The sequence below is a fragment of the Tauraco erythrolophus genome, chromosome 1 (assembly GCF_009769465.1).
Source record: "Tauraco erythrolophus isolate bTauEry1 chromosome 1, bTauEry1.pri, whole genome shotgun sequence".
Lineage (NCBI taxonomy): Eukaryota > Metazoa > Chordata > Aves > Musophagiformes > Musophagidae > Tauraco > Tauraco erythrolophus.
In genome coordinates, this window is record NC_141465.1 from 107,071,145 (window position 1) to 107,092,399 (window position 21,255).

The 21,255-nt window shown below is 41.9% G+C and overlaps 1 protein-coding gene across 1 annotated transcript in view; it reads left to right on the forward strand.

Annotated features, from left to right (window-relative positions):
* The window catches only part of FOXO1 (forkhead box O1), a 63,658-nt gene extending 42,839 nt beyond the window's left edge, over positions 1-20,819 (forward strand). Inside the window, exons 2-3 of the mRNA XM_086612571.1 lie at positions 18,371-19,727; positions 20,105-20,819. Of these exons, the coding sequence (XP_086468697.1) occupies positions 18,371-19,714 (1,344 nt within the window). The 3' untranslated portion in view covers positions 19,715-19,727; positions 20,105-20,819. The remainder of the gene's footprint in view (positions 1-18,370; positions 19,728-20,104) is intronic.
* Positions 20,820-21,255: the final 436 nt, after the last annotated feature.

A 21,255-nucleotide genomic window follows, 5' to 3' on the forward strand; every position in this document is an offset into this window, starting at 1 on the left:
CGGGCGAGTAGGCACCGGGCTGGCGGGAGCGCCGGTTAGTAGTGATGTTGTAGATAAGGGAGGGCAGCTTGCTGCGTGTTGCAGGTTTCTGTGTCTCGACTCATCTGGGAGAGAAAGTTGTTTTTCGTGGCTGTTTGTTATTGCTCTGTTAGACTTTCCCAAAGTGGTTAAGAGAGTCAACAACCAGGATACCAGTGAGGTGTCAGCCTGCTCTGCGTGCGATCCACGATCATCATTACAGTCTTTAATCTTCACAAGTACTCTTTATACTGCCTTTACTGCCTTTTCTCTTGTCTTAAGGCTCGTAGGATGGGTAATAAATTAATCTTCTAAAAAAATAAAGGAAACAAAAAGATTCAAGCATGTTGTATTAAAATGTAGGCAAAGGAAAAATAGCACCAAAGCCGAGCAGATCTTCATCCAGTAGAACTAGCAATGTTAATTGTAATGTTCCCATTCATTTAATAGAAAATGAGTGTCGGACATAACAGAAACTTTACAATTTATTTCTCTGACTTGAGTAGTGTAAGTTTTGTCCATAATGAATATATTGAATTGTTGAAGCCTGTTTACTGGCAGCTTTTGCTGCTGCGAATTGGTGCGGGGAAATTGGTTTCTTCATTGGGGCGAGTGCTAGCGTTCAGTCCTGGTGTTGGAGATGTTGTCACTCTGGTAGAAATAAACGGTGTGGCTGGAGGAGACAGAAGAGGAGGAAAATTTTGGTCAGTGATGGACTTGAGTCCAGTAACATGCAGATTCAGGGGACGGCAACTGAGACTTGAAGCAGTATTTTCTGCACAGGGAAACTCGTGTTGCGTTGGCCACATTTCTTAATGAGCAGTGCTTGGGAATCAAGAATATGTTTGGCTGGAGCTCTCTCAGGGATGCTCTCTGGGTGTCTACTTGAAGAAGCAGCCTTTCTATTTTGAAGCTACTGCTTAGGCTCAGGTTCCTGATTTCGTTTGAAGCAGAAGCAGCTTAAAACCAGTGTAATCTGAGTGGCAGTCTCTGCTCCTACCACCCCATAAGCCCACAACTGCTTTGGAGGAACTGGTCAACCCAAAGTGTTGAGGGAAGTGTTGCCTGGTTCAGTGGCTGACACTCCTTCCCTTGGTGTTGCTGAGTGGCTGGTTGCTAATGTTGGCTCATTGAGCAGCTATGATGAAGCTGCTGTGCAATACAAGTCATAGTCTTCAAATCCTTCTCTGTTGATGCTGTTAGTGGAGGTTATTCCCCTCATGTCTTTTCACTCTTATGGGAAGGCAACCGTAAACTGGCAGTTTCCTAACCTGGGACTTGCTCTTGTTTGTTCCCTAAATGTGAGTGGCTGACAAGTTTCTTGGTAGGAATGATCCCAAAAGCCTCTTGCCCCTCATGGCAGGAATGAGAGGAGGCAGCTGACAAGTCTGCCTCTTTCCCTGTCCCTTGCTAACATTGCTGATGGGTTTGTGGATGTCCTCTTCTAAACTGTGCACTCCTCCACTACTGCACCTCTCCCCTGCTCCTGGAAGCTGAAAGGAGAGCCACCATGTCCCAAAGTGCATGGAAGAATGGCAGGGTCACCCTCTCCGTTACACAATATGTCTCTTGGAGGATTTTCTTACTCTGAAGTCATCTGGGTTGGCTGCATTTCTGGTTATGGGCTCAGTGGGTTATGCTGCATCACTATGACCAAACTGCAGGGTTATGACTTCTCCTCTGCAGTATTGGTTTCTTAAATGTTCTGGTTTTTACGACCCCTCAGTGTTTGTCAAGAAACTGTTGCTGTTTGAGTGTACTTTGACATCGTACTCGTGTTAATCTTCTTTGGGTTTATCCTTTAAATTGGCCTTTTGACAAAGTCTGGGGGCTGGATTTCATCTGAGGTGGTTCTTGCTCTTTTTCTAGAGTCAGCAATTTAAAATTGTCTCTTTTCTTCCTGTGGCACAGGTGTACTTAAGCTAGGATTACAGGAAACCCAGTGTAATCAGAGGGAGGATGCTTGACTGCCACTACCTCCCCTAGCTGCCTTCTGAAGGATTCTAGAAGTATTTTGAATGCCCTAAGAGTCCATGGGCTTCAAGCTGAGAACAGCTACAGTAGAAAGAATGTGTTTGCCAATAGATTTGATTAAAAAAAATTAAAAAATCTGTATGGTTAAGGCTGTTTGAGAACTGGACAGCCTCTGTGGTGACGCAGAAGAGTCCTGCAAGCCAATACAAAGGTTGTGGTGTGTCCTTAGCTGTGCCAGGAAGCAAGCACCTTGTCACTGCTGCTCCCTGGCAAGTTCTTTCTTAGGATAAAAGGCCCTTAAGCCTACCTTAAAATGTATTTTATTAGCCAGACATGCTATGTAGAAATCACTGCAGCTGGGGGATTTGTACAAGTTACAGACTTCTCTACAATTCCCCTCAGGGGTGAATGTGTATCTTAATGCTTTGGTTGATCATGCTAAATCTTTAATGTTTTCATGTTTGAATGCTAAACACAAAAATAGATGGAAATAGGTGAGAATTGCTAAAAAATTCATATTTTCTGTTTAAAATATTGCTTAATTTTTTAAAAGAGCTGTAGAGCATGGAGATTTGTATTTTTGTTGTCAAAATTACTCAGCTGCTTCTCTCCTTGGAAAATCAGTCAAATATGTTGAACGTATGTGTGTGGGGGGATGACTCCTGTTAAACAAACTTTGAGCGAGATAACTCTGAGCTTCTTTATCAGATGCCCCAGAGATGCCTGGTGTTGAAGGAAGTAGGCAGCAGTGGAGGAGTGAATGGGGGGTCCTTGAATAATTGACAGAGGAGGAAAAAGGACTGAGCCCATGTCTGCGTTGTCAGTTTCCATTATTTGAATCTGACACGTGCAATGTGTTTTTAAGTGGTCGGTCCTGAACTCAGATGGTGCCTTGAGAATTTCATTAAAAGGAGTGTGTAAGGGGATACTAAGTTCTGTTAAAATAGTAATTGGTGCCCAGATGTCTTCAAGGTACTAGATCCGAATCCTTCACTCATTGCTCCAAAGCTGACTTTTGGAAGTACCTTTTTCACAGAGCCGTTCTTGGAAGAAATGTTCTTCTTTCCTTCAGCTCCCTCTCCTTCAAGGGTAAACGAGGAACATGTAGTTAAACCGGAGCAGTTGTTAATGGTAATATTTTTAAGAGATACAAACTTGATCATGCAGCAAAAAACAACTCGCTTGTAAATGTTGAGGTCAAGACTCTGCCCTGTGAGCAGATAATTATTCTGTTGTTATTTTCTCTGATTTTATTAGTTTTATTTCAGGAGGGAGTAGTGAGTGGGAGAAGAGGAAAGGAGGGAGAAGGGGTAGGGTGGTAGGTAAGCTTTCCTATTACTATTTAAGGCCAAGCACTGTGAAGTGGATATGTTCAGTACTGCTCAAGTGTAAAAGCAGATAAACTGCAATTTTTTATGTTTACTCTCAACTTCTACCACTGCTTTTCTTAAGCTTCAGGCACCAACTTTGTCAGACAGAGGCTCCAGTTTTTTGTTTTATTGCTGTATTGGAGAGGATCCTTTGTTGCAGCTTTGTCAAGCTGGTATACTTAAATTTTAATTTAAAATAAAATTAGAGAATGATGATGCCTGCTGTCAATCTTGATATATGTACAACTGGTGGTGGGAGAGAAATGGAAGAAAAATTAATGGATTGATGCACATGGTCTTATCTTTAGGAAAGCTGTCTTTGCCTCAACTATTATGGCCCAGTTGGCAATAATTTGGTTTAGCGCAGTCCCAAGTTGTTATGTTTCAAGGGATGACATAGTATCTTTGAAAGTTTAATGCTAGAAAAGGTCCATGAGGTCTTCTGATTTACAGATACGCAGATCTACTCTTTCTTGCACATCTCCTTGTGCTTTTATTTAGTTACACACTTGAAATTTGGGGATGAGGGAAGGAGTTCTTCTGATATTGCTGGTTTGCCAGAAGTGTTATGCAGGTAAGTTGGTAAATGTGTTCCAGCTCTAAAAGAAGGATATTTTTTGGATGGCTCTAGCACACAGAGGTTTGCGAATAGATTGTGGACGTCTGTGAGGAGAGGGAGTTATCATGCTAAGCACCGTTATTTTTAATAGTCTATCTTCCTAGAAAATAAGATATTTCAAAGTTCATGTTTGGGAGATCTAAAATAAGATGGTTTTAGGTAGGGTCGTTTGCTCTGCCTGTTGAGAACAGAAAGAGCTGGTTTTCTGAGCCTGTGTCTTTGGAGGACTTGAGGCATCAATGTGATGTTGTATCAAAACTCAAGCTCTTAAATTTTGAGGGTATATTTTTTCCTAAAGATGGCTAAAGGAAACATGTAGTGAAACAGTCATGTTTCTTCTCTCTTACTCCTTGGGATTCTCCAATTGGGCAGAGGCAGAAAACCTGCTGCGTGAGTACTGAATGCTTGAATAATAACGTCCAACTTAACCCTACAGAAAAAAATCCTTGAGAAATTCCTGAAATGTAGTTCCCATAATTTTACTTTGGTGCAGAGATTGTTTTGTATGAATTGTGTGACTTCTGGAATGATGTCTCTCCTCTTGCTAATCCAGAAAGCATATGCTTAGGAGGCACGATGGGGTTAGTAATCATGTCCACAGCAGATGGTGGTCTTGATGAGCAGCAGGGATGGTATGTAGTTCAAAGTCTCTTTTCTAACTCTCTGCCTTAGTCTCAGGGTGAACGTAGGCAAACAGTGCCTTGCTGGGGCTCTGCCTCTTCCAACTGTGTTGCCTGCAGTGCCTGGGTGTGTGTGAGCTGACTCCAGAAGTTTTGTTAGTTTTCCTATGATTTCAAAACCGACCTTCAGCAAATAGGGTTACTTTGGATTCTGCTCCTTTTTTATGTCCTGTTCCTTGCTCATTTTTGTTTGTGTTTTGTTCTGACTACGTTTGTGAGCCAAATTGTACCTGTGTTTACAAGTTGCAAAGCTATGTAAAATTATGAATTATTTTCTTGTTGTTGTAAGTCAGCAGCGGAGAGGAAGAAAGTTGAAAATACTGAATAGGCAGCACATTGCTGCGTAGGCACTTAATGTTGTTACTGTGTGATATAAGTTAAAATATTGCTTATTTCCTCTTTGCTGTTCAAAACAACCTGAAGCATGTTATGACCAGGATCTAAACAATAACTGAAAAAGTAAAACAAACGTTTTAACAGAGAAAAGCACGGCTTGCCAAATACTGTGTGTAATTTATGACTACATGAATAATCAACAAACAAAATACTTAAACACCTGAGTTTCTGGGGGAAGACTTTAATTTCTTTTTAAAACAAAAAGAAAATGTGGAAACCTTCCCGGTAATATCTTGAAAACTAAAAATAATCAAGAAGTTAAACAAGAGCAGCAAAGGCTGTGGTATCTGCTGGAGCTTGCCAGCAGTTAACAAATTTGTGGACATAAACCCATAGATGTAGCCAGGACAAATTATTATAAAACTTCATAAACAAACTTGGCTAGTAGATAATATTGGAAAACATGCCTCAGTAAACATGCTTGCTTCTTTTTGGTTTCATCCTCGTATTTAAAGAGGCCCTTATGTGATCCACAGAATAACTAACTTCCTGTGTCTTGATAGCTATTGCAAATGACAGCTCTTACTGCTGTCATTCCTGCTATTTTTAATCTGAAGTAAGTTTGTGTCCTGTAATATTTTTTAATTATTATTTTTTTTTTTTAAACAAATGCCCCGTACTGACCTAGGAGGCCAATTCTCTCAAGAAAAGAGCTCGCGCATCTTTAGAGCTGTGCAGGGGGCCATGTTGTCTGAACATCTGCGACAGGGAAAACTAAACTCTGGTACTTAAAAGAAGCAGAAGCCAGCAGAAGGAGGCAAATACTAAGCAAGTCCCTGTAGACTGTCTTAAGACTTTATTGTTGCAGCCCTTTGAATTGATCAGGGTATTTTAGCTTGCTGTTTCATTTGTGCTTTTGCCGTAGCGCTTTAGTGCATGTCTGGGGAAAGCTAGAGGAGAGCTCCTCTGCCTTCCCTGTCTTTGGGCAAAGGCATGGGAGAGATAGGAGGCCCATGGCAGCCTTTGTGATTGAAAAGTCGGATATTGCAGTCCTTAAATCCAAATAACTAGCCAGTCAGGCTCAGGCTGCCCAGTTACCCACAGGCTTTTCACTGAAGGAGGACGGGAGTGATGATAGTGAAGTTTGCACCATGCAAAGACTGAGACCTCCAGGAGGAGGGAGCCTAATCCAAAAACTGATAAGAGCTTTTTGAGTTTGTGGGATTAGTGAAGAAGGGTGGAAGGCTTTTCAAAACCAGTGTTTTCTTCTCAGAACTGATGAGGGTAATGGCAACGTCCTTCCTGGGACACCTACTGTTGCACCTGACAGTCCTCTGTGTGTGTCAGGCTTGTGTCCTCTAGTTGTGTCAGGCTCCTACCTGTCCAGGGGAATGGGAGAATGAGTGAGGTCTGCTTCCAGCAGCTGTGGTGAGGCCGGTCTCCTTGCATGTATCGAATGGAGAGAAATAGTAATGAAGGAGATTGATTAGATCTAATTAGCAGGAGAAAAATAGCACCCAAAATGCCTGACAAAGCTCAGTTTTGTGTAACAGCATCCCATGCTGGGAGTTGTCTTAGTTTGTGTTCAATATGGTCCTGTACCTCTCTAGCAGCAGGCGTGTTTGTAAAAGATCCCATGCCACAACAATGTGGCTTATATTCCTTACTATTTTTTTTTTTTTTAAAGGATATTTGGATATTATGATGAATGCTGATACACCAGAGCTCTTGGGCTTTACTCTCTTAATTCCATTCATGTCATTACAACTATAGTTTTTTCTCGTCCTTTTTACTTTTCTTGTTTGGGAAGGAGGAAAGCAAGTAAATACAGAGCTGATGGTTTAGGTCACTGTTGCCAGATGACATTCTATGGGAATGTGGACTTGCCAGTATGTAGATTGTAAATAGTCCTTTGATTTAATAAGGGTCTGTTAAGTACAGAGCACAGCCTTACAGTCGTGAGGGAATAGGAATGCTTCCAAAACTGGTGTGAGGGGAAAAAATTACCCTTTAGATTTCCCTGCTCTGCGTGCCTGGCTTGCTCTGAGAAATAGTACTCTGCCGCCCATAGACTACTGAAAGTTGTGAGCGTGTCTGGGGGTAACTTGGTTCAGAGTTGGTGCTACATGTTTTGCAAGATAGGGCGACTGTGGCTTTATAATATTGAACAGATGGCATAAAACCCAGCGATGAGCGCCAGCGTTTCTTGAAACTGTAGCCTGGAGAACGTCATGGAAAGCAGCATTCGAGAGGAAGACTCTGGCATGGACAGTGCAATCACCCGTCAGGAGTCCTCCGAGTCCTGAGACCTTCTTGTGAGAAAATAAACTAAAACCCCTTTAAGTATAAATGACACGTTATGTGAAAGAGAGGTGGCTGCAACTGGCCAGACAGTGGAGAAGGGCAATGCACGCTGGAATATAGCTCGAGGCTATAATGAAATTTGGATGAGGTTTTTTTTTGTGGGCATTGTAGTAGTAAATCGTGTTATATAAAAATCTGCTAGTCTATGGGAGCAAGCTGGAATTGGAAAGAGCTCTCCCAAAGAGAGTGTGCTGGTGGTCTGGCATGCTTCTGTGGTGGGGAAAAAAAGTACCAAGGCAGACTGTGTTCAAAACAGCTGAGTAGAAACACGATACGTAGGAAATGTGCTGCCTCTTCAGGATGCACAAAAAGGGATAATTGGGAATTGGTATTTGCTTCTTGTAACTTTGGAAAAAAAGAAAAAAATGTGAAAAACAGAACACGAAGAATGAACTAGTATTGACCGCATAAGGCAATATCCTTTTTCTATGTATTTGCAGATGATGCAGTAGTTTAAAGAGAAGTTAAATCTGATCCTGTTTAAGCTATTTTAAGAAAAACTTACGAAATCTATGTTTTCTGCTAATATTTTGTTAACAAGAAAATGGTATTTTATTTTATTTTTATGTGTGAGATATAGAGAGAATCGGCTAGAGGGAAAAACAAATAGTAAAAACAGTGGCTTCATACACTGGACTGTACTCATGTACAGAAGAAACTAAAGGAAAGAGAAATGTCCCTGTCTTCTTTCCTCAGTTTTTCTTGGTTACTACAGCAACATCAGATATTTACAACGTTAGGTGAAATCCGGAGGATGGTTGTTATTTTTAAGCTGCACTGTCTCCTTACAAATGTGAAACCTTCAGCATCTTTACCACTAGATGCAGTGAAGTGTCTGTAAAGATGCACTAAAGCAAAAAAAAAACACCTGCTCAAGTCTTATTTTATTTTCCTTTTTGTAGTTTTAGGGTCTATACTAAAATTTTGCTAGCCTATCCTTACACTTGCTATAGTAAAAATAAAAATGAAATGCGTAGTGAGATGTAGCGTAAGATACCATTCAGCTTGTAAATAGAGGGCTTTGCCCTTCTTTTTACAAGACTTGCAGTTTCCTTCAGCCAGGGATTTCCTGTGGGGCACAGCTAACCCTGCTGCAAAGGAAGCTTGCTGCTTTCATTGACTCTTTGTTTCTAAAAAACTACTATTCAGTGACACCCATATCTGGAGACTTTGGCTCCTTTGCTTGATAAAGGAAAAGGATCTCTCTGCTATGCTGGTACAAGTGTCATGAGTAGATGTGTTTCTTTTTTGGTTTATTTTTTATTAATCTGCACAAAGACTCAGTCAATCCAACTTTTTACATTATGGCATCTGTACCTTCTCTTGGTATGTTATTCCTCAAGGTAAGAAACACAGACAGGTTTGGCGGCTTTCCTGCAAACAAGCAAACATTTCTGTGTTGCCCTGGTCAGATGAGTGTGCGTGCTGTAGGAGTTGTGGGCGCAGTGCTGCAGGTGTGCTTGGCTCTGTCCGTGGATCCATGGCTGCTCCTTCTCTGATTTAGGGACAATTGGATTGTCCCTAAGGAGGAGTCTGTGGTCAGGCAGTGGGCATTGCTGCAGGTGAAATCGGTCCTTGAGCCTCTTCAGCCATGGTTAGAACATGGGCAGCACAGCGAATGGGGCAAGCATCGTGGACTTAGCCCATGTCTGCAGTGCGTTCTGCCTTGCTCTACTGGCCTCAATTTTAACTTATTTTCCACTGTTGTGGGTAGCCTATTGCTCGTAGATCCATCAGGTAGTGACAATCATTCTTTAATTTAATTTAACCTTTAGGTTATCAGTGATTTTGTGAAAGCAAATAGTCATGATCCATGAAGATGAAGAGATGTGTGGCTTCCTGGTAAAGCATCCAACTGAAACCGAATGTTTAAGGTTAGGTCTGCTTGTACCTTTACATAGTCAAGAGGCAAACGATTGCTTTGGTCATTATGCAGGGCTTTTAACACATAAAGCTCATAGGAATCCTTAGGCAGGGACTTGAATCTTTCCAATTGTTTCACTTATCCTTTTAAAGCTTTTGGAGTAATCATATCTATTTTGCCTGCCCCCCCCCCCTTTTTTTTTTTTTTAATCCCTGGAAGTTCTCTGCGTGTCCACAAAGGCCAGTGCAGAAAATGAGCCCTATTTCGGACTGTGATGTTTCTAACCTCTGTGATTTACACCAAGGCTTTAGCCTATTTCTCACCTTGTTGCTTCTTATTGGTGAGAATGTGTTTCTAGTGCTTCTTTTAAGATTATCTGCTGGTCTAGTTAGTATTGATATATTTAGCGTGCATTTGTACCTCTTCATCAGAGCTAAGGAATGTCAGTAAAAGGCAGCTTAGATTTAGAAAGGAAAAAAGAGGGAAGCTTTCTATAACAGTGCTGCAGTCTTTGTGATGAATTGGGTGTAACCGTGGAGTGGCAGAGGTGAAACAAGCTGTCTGTTAAACAGGAAGCGAGTGATTAACATTTTTTGTCCGACTGATCATAATTATTCCCACTGGCTGAAAAAAAATAAACATCCCTTAGTCTTTCTTTACTATAGTTGCAGACCAAAATTTTACGCTATTAGTCATTCTGGCATTGTATGGATGAACTGCTACTTTTTTACTCCAAACTTTTATTTATTATTTTCTTACTCCAAACTATATATTTATATACTCCAAACTTTGCTTATAATCGTGATTCATGTTTTCCTTGCAATAACCTGCTTGTGCTCTGCATTCAAGGACAGCTTTGGCTCAAACCGAATCCTCTACGGTTGCGTTCCTGGTTGCTGCGCTAGAGCCTGCAGTGAGTGGTTGTAGGAGGGCTCCCCACCCGTCCCAAATCGCAGCAGCCTTCCTCAGGGCTCATTGTGCTACAGGTAGCGGTAATTGGCTTAATCCCTTTGATGAGCACACGTTGGTGGTGGTGCATGGTCATTCAGTGTGGCATTGGCGTATCTGCAGGTGTTCTCTGCCTTACCTTTCTTGAACGAAAGACCTATTTTTCTTGTTCATGCGATGGCCTATATTCTGTGGGACTGTTTTGAAAGACATTAATTATAGCCATGACCTTTGATGGTTTATTAATGGAGTCCTGTATCAGCTTTTCTGTATCACCTAGGTGTGATGTCAGGGCAGCCAGGTGATGCATGCATCCTCCTGTTTCGCTGTTTTTGCACCACTGATGTAATTGCAGCACAGGCTGCTTGCAAAGGCCAGAGGTCTGAGAGGGCTTAAAGAGGGAGAAGAGGCCCCGTTTGTAATGGGCTTTGAAATCTTCCTCTTCAGTGAGGGCTCAGTGTTGGCCTCCTGTGTCACTAGTGAACTTGGGAAATGCTTCTTTGTCATAAGCTATATATGTACATATGCATATATATATATGTTCCATATTGTGGAAAATAGCAATGTTTATTTACAAATATTGAACCCTTGTATTTGTCAAACACTTGTTTTCCATCTATTGGAGTAGAAAGCTTAGAACATCAGTTTTGTAAAGGCAGTATTAGGATTTGTCTGGATCACCAAATACATAGTTATCCTTGCTAGCTTTGAATTTTTTTCATCTGATATTTATTTCTTTCCTTATTTTCCGCACTTCACAACTTTTATTTTATCCTGATGACTATTCGTCGTCTTTTTTTTTTTTGTATTGACACTGTGCTGCTTCCTTATTGTTGTCTGCCTTTCATCCCTGAAAACTGAAAATGATAGGTTTTAGACAAACCTGTTGGCTATCTTGGCTTCCCAGATGATTTTACCAGAGAGGGAGGAAGTTCCATTTCACAAATCCCTTCTAAAAATCTCATAATTTTCATATGCATTTTCGTCTGTTGTTTTTGCTAATCAGTGTCACTTAGTTTCCTCGGCTTTGGAATGCTAGCAAATGTTTATGTATTTGCTGTATGCTGTGTTGATATTATATCATGCCTGTATTGTGGTTATAGAAATAAATGTAGTCATAAAACAGAATATTGGCACTGATACAGATGATCATTAACCTAGTTACGGCTCTGTCTTTCTCTTGAAGGTACTGAAAACATAAGGGTGGCCATAAGAAGTCTTGATTGGGGGTTTTCACATCTGAACAGTATTGAGGAGTGTGCTTGCCCTGTGTGTATATACTTCCCATTTTATACTTTACCTTTTTAATGTTTTTTATGCTCATTCTTTCTAAATGCTCGTGTAGAGGAAGTAGGCAGGTGTTATCATCTCATTAGAAATGTCCAAACTGCCATTATGGAGAAGTCCTTCAAAGGAGTCTGCCTACAGTGAAGAGAGGGTATCTGAGGATAGCAAATATGTGTCAGCAGAGCTGCCAGTTCTGACACGTAAGTACGCGTAGCCAAGTCCCTTAAACATCAGTGTCTGGAGCTGTGCATGTATTTTCTGTTACTGCATACCATGTTCCAGAGGAGAAAGCTCCAGTGGTTGTGAAATCCCATCCAGACCCTGGTGACACGTGTGGCAGCAGGATACAGCCTGGAGGACGGCCAAGCCCCTTTGGTGTCCGAAGTTTTTTAGTCTTCTACAGCTGTGAGAAGAAAGTGTAGGAGAATATAAGTCTGTAGACGTTCCTGCAGAACGTGCAGGACTTAGATTAATGCTACTGACATGGTCACAGGAGACACCACTGCAGGAGAGACATGTATAGTGACTATATAGTGATACCACAGAGTCTGTCCCATTCTTGTACATTCATGCAGGGAACAAGGGATGCATTGCTGAAACCTTACCAAATGGCACAGTCTATGAAAGTATCTCCATGTTTGGAGATGATGTTTCATGGTTGGTGGCATGGCAAAGACTTTCACGATGCCACCATCTGTAATGAAAAGCACAGACCAATACTGCAAGGTCCCTCTAGTAAGTCTGAAGTGTTTCGGCACTTTTTCCAGCTGACACTTCTTAACTGTATAACAGTGCAGGACAAAAATGAAGTCAAACAAAAGCACTCCCTGCAAGAACAAAGGACCCAAAAAAGCATGACCTGTTTAGGAGGAAATCCTGCCCTTCCACCTTCATGCAGCTGCAGGTGGCAAATTGCCAGCATCTTCTAAATATGACTCTTTGACCTGAGGCTAAGTGACATGTTTTCTGTCCATGCTCTTATCTGACAACAGAGAAGGTTTCTGAGTTGCAATCAAAGAATGCTGCAACTGGATGGCAAAGATAGCTGTTTTATTAACATTTGAAGCCTCTGACAGTGCAGCCAGATGTGTGGTTGTGTTGGTGAATTGCAGTATCAGGAACACTTTTGAGAGAGAAATGCAGCTGAGGCTGTTTTATGGACAAGTGTGCTATCTGTTGACCAAACAGTTTTGAGTGTCCAACACTGGGTCATGTGCAGCATCTGCATCCAAACTTCTTGTATCTCATAGTCATTAGAGACAAACAGGATTGCCTTACACCAGACTGTTGCCCCGAAGGAAATTCTAGTACATCTGGAGTTATCAGTGTTATCTTTCCTCCTTAGCCTCCTCATCCTGCTCCTGCAAACTTGGCAGCATGGTTGGAAAACACAGCAAAGCTGGTGCAGGCAGTGTAACTATTCCAAGCAGACCTGCCTATTTCACCAGGCATGGTCTAGGTTAGCCTTGGGTAGATGCTATGTGCTGCGACTTGCCATGGTTAGCCCCTGCTGCTGCTGCTGTCTGGCTGTTCTTGCTGAAGGAACCCTGAGCAAGTGTACTGGTGAGCTTGTCCTTTGTATACTTTCCTAGTAGTTTTTTTAGGGCTTCTTTTTAGAGTGGTGCTTGCCACTGAGTCTCCAAGAGGAGGGCCATTTGAATATCTGGACCTGCTGTAGAGTCCCCATACACAGACCTTGAGAGGCACGTCTGACGTTCTCTGTAACAGCATATGGAAATCCTGGGGTCTTTCCTTCTCTGCTGCAAAGCTTTTGCTTTGGCATTGTCTCCACAGAGGGACTCTGCTGCTAGCTGTCAGTAATGTGACACACTAACACAGCTGGCTCATGTGCCAGCCACCACTGATCATAGCAGCCACCTCTTAACAGTGATGATCATAGCTGATGAATCTCTGAACTTCAGTCCTACCAGTCCTCAACTCTGACTTTCTTGCCAGGCGTGTTCCTATTGTAATATTCTCAAACTATCGGTTAAAATCAATAATTAAGCAATCTATCTCCTTCTCTTTTTTCTTTTTTTTTTCTTCTTTTTTTTTTTTTTTTTAATTGTGATTATCTTAGAGGGTCACGGCAGAAGCAGTCTTGAGCGTCATGTTCCCTGAAAGTTTCTCTCCAGCTTCCGAATCCATTTCAGATATTGTTTGGAGAGAGATGAGAACTACGGTCAGATACTGTGCCCCAATCTGTGTTCGCAGCTGTTTCAGCTGAAGGTAGTGCAAGCTGACTGACAACATGTGTAGACTGTCCCCTTGGATGAAATGTAGGAAGCAGTGGACTGCTGAGATGTCTTCGGAATGAAAAATTGGTGGGCAATCATTAGACTGTTAATTTTAATAGAAATGCTTGACTTGTGTATTATGGAAGCAGTCTTGGTTCAGTGTCCTCTTATGGCCTTCCACTTCGTTATGGCTGCATCTTCCTCCAGAGGCCAACTCCTTCTGCCTTTGTTGTTAGTTACTGGTGAATCTCTTTTCTGAGATGCCATGACGTGCTTTATTGTGATACCATCAGTGTATGCACCTTCGTAGCAAATCTGTTCGTTTTATAAAACGTATTGACTGTTACATCCATTGCTTGCTCTCCCTTTTGGTGCCTATCGCAGCACTGTGGCTGAACGAATGCTGCCTGTGCACCTGTGGAGGTCTGAAGGTGGGAGAGATCGTAGGCACTTGTAGGTGCTTTCACAAGGCTTGAGTCTTCCAGCTCTTCAGATACTCACAGATCTACAGTTAGAACCTGCTTGGAGAGGTTTGCAGTGGGGTTAAACAGGAGCTCTGCAGCAGGAGCTCTGCTCCGCTTTGCTCTCCCTAGCGTGCTCCAAGGATGGGGTGGAGGAAAGGTGGCCAGTGTGACTGTACGGCCTCTCTTCAGTTAAGTACAGGCCTATAGTGTTGTCTGGTTTAGCAAAGCAACTGTGTTTTCAGGTGTTTCTCTTTGGTAAAACACGAAAACAATTTACTGAAAAAATAATTTAATACCTTAATTGTAATAGGAGTATGATTTTTTCAGCAATTAGTCAGCTTAAAATTAGGTTGCATGTTTAGTATGAATATCTTTGGTTTAAACACAGTATTAGGTATCAGCAGAGCTACTTGCACCCAGGGATTAAATGGCTGAGACATTTATTTCTTTCATTGTTTCAAAACGTAAAGCAGTTTGGGTTTATTTGTTGCTTAGGAGAGCAGCGAGCAGTGCTGTGCGGTTCTGCTGTAGGAGAAGTTGGAAATGAAACTGAATGATATAAACATGTAGGTTCAAAGGAATCGTTTTCTTGGCTTCACGAGTTTTATTAGCTTGTACGTGCTCATCATATTCCACTTAGCAAATACTAGTTTTGTATATTTTAGCTCTTAAATCAGCGAGTAGCGATGAGCATATCCGCAGTTCCCAGTCCGTACGCTGAAGCACGGCGTGAAGACGGTTCACAGACCAAACAGGAGTGGAGAGACTCTCAAAGGTGGAAACTCAATCCCGGGAAACACCCCCCAGGTGGCAGCAGCCCTGCTGCCGTCCTGACGACGTTTTGATAAAATTCCAGCGCGGATGCTCTCGGAGTAATCTGGCATGCATTGCCGCCGCACGGAAACCCGCCTCAAAACTCAGCCGGTTGCTTTTCGCGTTGTTCAGGCCAGGTTTTGGGGAGGCTTTGCTTCCAAGTCCCACCGAAAGCCGCAGCTGGAGGCATCTTGCAGCGTGCCAGGGCCGGCGGTGCCGCCGAGCACCCCGGCCGCTGACAGCCGCGCCGCTCCTCTGGCTTGCCAAGATCCACTGCTGAAACTATACTTTTTTATCAGGTCATGTTTGCGTCTGGCAAAGATTTGTAGACACAACATAATTAACAGCAGTGCATATTTTCACAAGATTTACCTCTTCAACACTTTTTTCCAAGTTAGTAAATCATAGCTTCTTTAATGTCCTGCTGGCTGCGTGAAAAACAGGAATTTATGTAACAAGCTCTGGGCCGCAAACCTTTTCCTGTTAGGAAAATTTTTTTTTCATTGCTGGCAGAGTTAGGAGACAGCTCTGTTACTCAAAGAGCGACCTCAGATGTCCTCTGTACAATAATACCAGATTATAATGTTTTTGATGACTAAGGAATAGCAGTGATTTCTTAAATATTTAACACTTCTGTTGCAGAGAAGAGGGAACGGAGCCTTCGCACGGGGTTTTCTCTGCCTGATGTTTTGTGTGTTGGATATGCCTATTTTGATAGTAAACAGTAAGCCTGAGCCAACTGGGTAAGTTTACAAAATACAATAAAAAAAAAAAAGAACTGGCGCAGGAGTTTTTTTAATCAACAGACACGCAGAACAACTTTCTTGCGATGTTTCTAGAGCCGGACTTGTGTCAGCTGAGGATTTGGCTGTGGCCCTTGAGGGAGAACAACAGGCTGTGCTGGCCTGGCTTCACGAGGCTTCTCGGTCAACCCTTGGGGCCACCAGCAAATCCAAAGATGGATTTTTTTTTTTTTTTTGGGGGGGCTTACCCTCCCGATGTGTTACCTGCACTTGGTCAAAATAAAATTTCAAGGCCTTCTCTAACGCCCTGTAGCTAAAGAGAGGATGAGATTTTGATGGCAGGGTTACCTGCAGTGAAGAGATACAGTCCTATGTTAATTAGTTAATGTGAGGATGGCGTCCTTTCAAAACTGAGTAAGGAAATGCTCAGATTGTCGCTGCTGTTTATTTAACTGGGATAATTTGCTGAAGATGATTCTTTGCAGGGGAAGGAGAGGCTGGAAAGGTTTCTGAGGTTAGGCACGCGGTTTGACTCCTTGCTGCACTGGTTGAAGAGTGAGCTGCCGTGGGGCCATGTTCTGCCATCTTCTGCTGTCAAAGAGCACCTTGTGCCCTTGTTTGGGGTGAAGCTGCTCCCCTGTGGGGGTGGTCTCAGGACACTGCTGCCTGTTAGGTGTTACAGGACTGTAATGCTTCCTTGCTGCCCTCATCTGCTGAAGGTCTCCTCTTCAACCCCAGTGTCACTGTTCCTGTTGAACTATGCGGGTGACCAGGCCTGCTTTGCTTGGTTGGCTTTCTGTGGTCCACAGGTCATGGCCCTTGGAGGGAATTTGAGCGTGATTTGAGCCAGGCCGCATGAGTCATGTGTTTTCACCTTATATGCCTCCTTATGGTCTTTGCTCCTTTTCTTCTGTCAGCTGGATATATAGGCAAGGGGGAAAGAGGTGCATTTTGGAGAAAGCAGATATACACAGGAGGACAGGTAAAGTAGAGAAGATGAAGGAAGACGTTTCTGGAGATGCTGTGTCAACAGGGAACACTCCGGGTTGGAAAACACAGCAAAAGCAGCCAGAGACTGGAGCAGTGGGTATGCCCCTCCATCCCCTGGTTTGCCTCATGCAAAGTTCCATGACCTGTATCATCCCCTTGGTTTGATGCTGTAGTGGGTCTTGGGGTTCAAGTTTAAAACTTAGAGAAGGTAGATGGGAGGAAAAAGGTAGGAAAACAGGAAAGACAGAACAGGGATTTTGTAGGTCTGGCAGCCCTTCAGTGTTTTGAGATAATTGACCTACTGGCCTGTTGATCAAGATCAGCCTTACCACTGCTTTCTAGAAAAGAGTCTTTCTGGTTTTGATCCCCCAAATTTTTCTTTAGACAACCTGCTAAAAATTGCTATGAATGGAAGGCTGCTACTGCATCATAGATTTCTCAGCCATTGAGGTCTGATTTCTGGTTTACCCATTTTGTATGTTGTTTTGTGGTTCCCTCCTACTTGTTCTGCATGAGTTGCAGTCCTACCACAGTTCGTGGGTCCTTACGTAGGCTCTGTACTACTGTCCCACTCTCCTACCATCATCTATGGCTGCCTATTTCAGCACTTTGAATTTGTGGCCTTTTGTTAGCAATTATGTCAAAATATAGGACAGCTTTTCAGTTGGTGTTATGTTCTTAACATGTGCTCAGCAGAAACTTACATGAGGAGAAATTGTTTATTTGCAGCGCGGTAATGCAAAGGGTGATCTCTTGTTAACAGGTCAACCTGTGGGCCTGGATTTTGGATATTTTTGATTTTTTTTTTTTCCCTCACTGTTCTAGTTAAGAACAAAACTTGGAACATTACTTGTGGCTGAGGAGATAATGAAAAGCTTCAGTACCTGTGGTCAGTCTCAGCACAAGGTATCTTGTGCCCTCAGGTGTTAGAACAGTCCATTTTGCATGTGAAAATGTTGATTTTGAAAGAGAAAATGATTTTAAGACTGAGGTTTTAAATGCAATTTTGTCTATGCTATTTGCATTCCTTTCTCCCTCATGGTTTCTTAGGCAATTCGTGATGTTTATTTATAAAAATCAGAACTTAATCCTCGACTGGCTTTCTATATGTGTTTTCTCACATAACACAAGTCATATAAACCTCACTAATGTTGAACGACAATACTCACAGGCTGGCATGTTTGCAGGGTTTAAGGATGTGCATGATGAGATGCTGTTATAAGGACCTTAGAACAGGATCTGGCATTCCTGAACTTTGCATAAATAATAATACAATAAAATCACTAAATGCAATCAGGTTCAACTATTAGAGCGAAGCCAATAATGAGATCTTCGATCGTCGTCTTGGTCTTCTGGTATATTTTGTCTCCTTCATGAGGAATTTGTATTTCAGAACAGCTCCTTCAGTATTTTAACTTTTTATAATGTCAGATGTGATTGGGCTACATGACAGACAAATTGACATGGCACCTCTCTGCAAGCTCGTTTCAGCCAGTTCTGAGTGGTGAGCTGATAAAAGATGTTTTCAGACTGGCATGTTTTCTCATTTCATGATTACCCTATGTTTCCTAACAAAATGAGAGTAGGTTTGCAAAAACAAATATTGGTACACTATAAAAGAAGCATGCTTCCTTCATTTCTTACACCTTATTTTGTTTTTCAGAATTCAATCCGTCACAACTTGTCTCTGCACAGCAAGTTCATCAGAGTGCAGAATGAGGGAACAGGGAAGAGTTCCTGGTGGATGCTCAATCCTGAAGGAGGAAAGAGTGGCAAATCTCCTAGGAGGCGAGCAGCGTCCATGGATAACAACAGCAAGTTCGCCAAAAGCAGAGGCAGAGCTGCCAAGAAAAAAGCATCCCTTCAGTCTGGTCAAGAGGGAAACGGTGACAGCCCAGGATCACAGTTCTCAAAGTGGCCTGCAAGCCCCAGCTCTCACAGTAACGATGACTTTGATAACTGGAGTACATTTCGACCTAGAACCAGCTCTAATGCTAGTACGATTAGCGGAAGACTTTCTCCAATTTTGCCGGAGCAAGATGATCTTGGAGATGGGGATGTGCACTCCATGGTATACCCATCATCAGCCACCAAAATGACTTCTACTCTACCCAGCCTTTCAGAGATGAGTAATTCTGAGAACATGGAGAATCTTTTGGATAACCTTAATCTCTTGTCACCTAATACGTCAATGACTGTGTCAACCCAGTCTTCATCTGCTACCCTGATGCAGCAAACACCAGGTTATTCGTTCGCATCCTCGACAACAAGTATAGGTTCACCAAATCCAGACTACAGGAAATTTACGTATGCTCAAGCTAGCATGAACTCTTTGCCCCAGATTCCTATGCAGACTCTTCAAGACAGTAAATCAAGCTATGGATCGATGAGCCAATATAACTGTCCTGCAGGACTTCTGAAGGAGTTACTGACTTCCGATTCTCCACCGCACAATGATATGTTGGCATCAGTAGACACTGGTGTTTCCCAGGCTGGTGGCAGGGCGCTGGGCCAAAGCGTGCTGATGGTGGCTAACTCGGTGATGCCAACTTATGGCAGTCAACCGCCCCACAACAAAATGATGAACCCTAACGCCCGCCCTCACCAAGGACATAACCAGCCAACACCTGCAGTTAATGGTCGTGCCTTGTCACACACAGTGAACACCATGTCGCATACTTCAGGTCTAAATCGCTTGTCGACAGTGAAGACTTCGTTACAAGTGCCTATGAGTCACCCGATGCAGATGAATGCTATGAACCCGTACGCCCCTGTTAACAGTTGCAATGGCTATGGAAGGGTGGGAATTGTTTCCCTCCACCAGGAGAAGCTTCCCAGTGACTTAGATGACATGTTAATTGAACGGTTGGACTGTGACATGGAGTCGATTATCCGTAATGACCTTATGGATGGAGAAACGTTAGATTTTAACTTTGACAGTGTATTGCCTAACCAAAGTTTTCAGCACAGCGTAAAGACAACCACACACAGTTGGGTGTCAGGCTAGGATGTGGTAGGAGGTAAGCCGTGCTTTTTATGATCAATCTGAAAAAAAAAAAACCTAAAAGGAAAAGAGATCTTAAAACCTGAGTCGTCTCCTGTGTTGGCATGTGAAGTGCCTCTATTACAGTAGTCACTTTCCAGGCCTTTTTTGGTTTGTAAATCAAGTTTGCATTGGGATTGCCGTGTACCAACTTCTGTGACTTCATGTGGAGCACTAATGTTTTGACATTGATATTTTAAACAAAAACTTACTGGTAACTAGCAATTCATAATTACTTTTTTTTTTTTCCTCCATTTAAGTTATTTTAAAGCTAGTTTGAGCATATTTTAATAGATTTAATCTTTTGGTGTGAATGTTAATTCGTTCTTTTTGTTGTTTTCTTTTTCTTCCTAGGCTACGATTAAATTCTTCAGACTTGTCTGACAGCAGGAACTGAGAAAAGCAGTACAAAGATGTCCTTCACCTTCCTTTTTAATTTTCTTGACAAAGCTGTGCGCATGCACTAGCTTTTTTTTGGGTCTTTTTTTTTCTTCTTTTTTCTTCCTTTCGTCAGAGTTGGCAGCAGACAGAATATTTTCCTGTACAGGATGTTTGCCCAAGATTTGCAGGTTATGTGCTGCTGTAGATAAGAACTGTGCCATTGGAAATTTCATTACTCTGAAGTGCCAAATTCACTACACCATATAATCACAGCAAAGACTCTTACTTACATCATGTGTGCTTTCGGTTTTGTACAGTATGATCTGTAGAAGAAGAATTGTTTTTTAAGACTATCTGTTTTGGTCCAAGAAAAGTTTATAAACTTTTGTAAGAATACTGTGATGATCTCATGCCCTAAGTAAGTTTAACCTTCGTTGATGTTACCTGTGTTCTGATAAATTGAGATAACTGTGGACTTGCCTTGCAGCAGTATGAACTGCTTTATTTTACTCAAAATTGCCACACATTTCATATGGGAACAGAATAGCCTGTTAAACATGATGCTACTAAACTCACTGACTATTCAAAGCAAACAGTAGGTTAAATGCCATTTGATAAGTTACCTGTATTCATGTAAATTTATGCAAGCATATATCTGGATTTCATTGTCAGACTAATGACTTTATTGTTGGACTTAAGATAATTTTTGGAATACTTTCCAAGCTATTTTTCTTATAATTAAAGTCTACTTTTGTTACATAGGCAACTTAAAAAAAATAAATATCTGAGATCTGGCAGCATTCATAACCTCTTCATTTTGTACAGTATTTTAACTGGATTAAGTACATGTTTTTATAAATTTCCCTAGCACTTGGGAGTGCTAATAAAGGAAAAGCTTAATAAGTATCTTGAATACAAAACATTTCTGTCCCTTTTTTTGTTGTGTGATGTATAAATATAGACAACTTTTTGTTTAGGAAATATTTAATCAGTTTTATATATGCATTTTTAGAAATGTCATCTGCTTCTACTATCATTTTAACTCTGACTACCACGAAGTGTTAAGTATTCATTGTTAGATGCTTGTACAATGCTTCACATTTATATTTATTTCACGGAGGTCT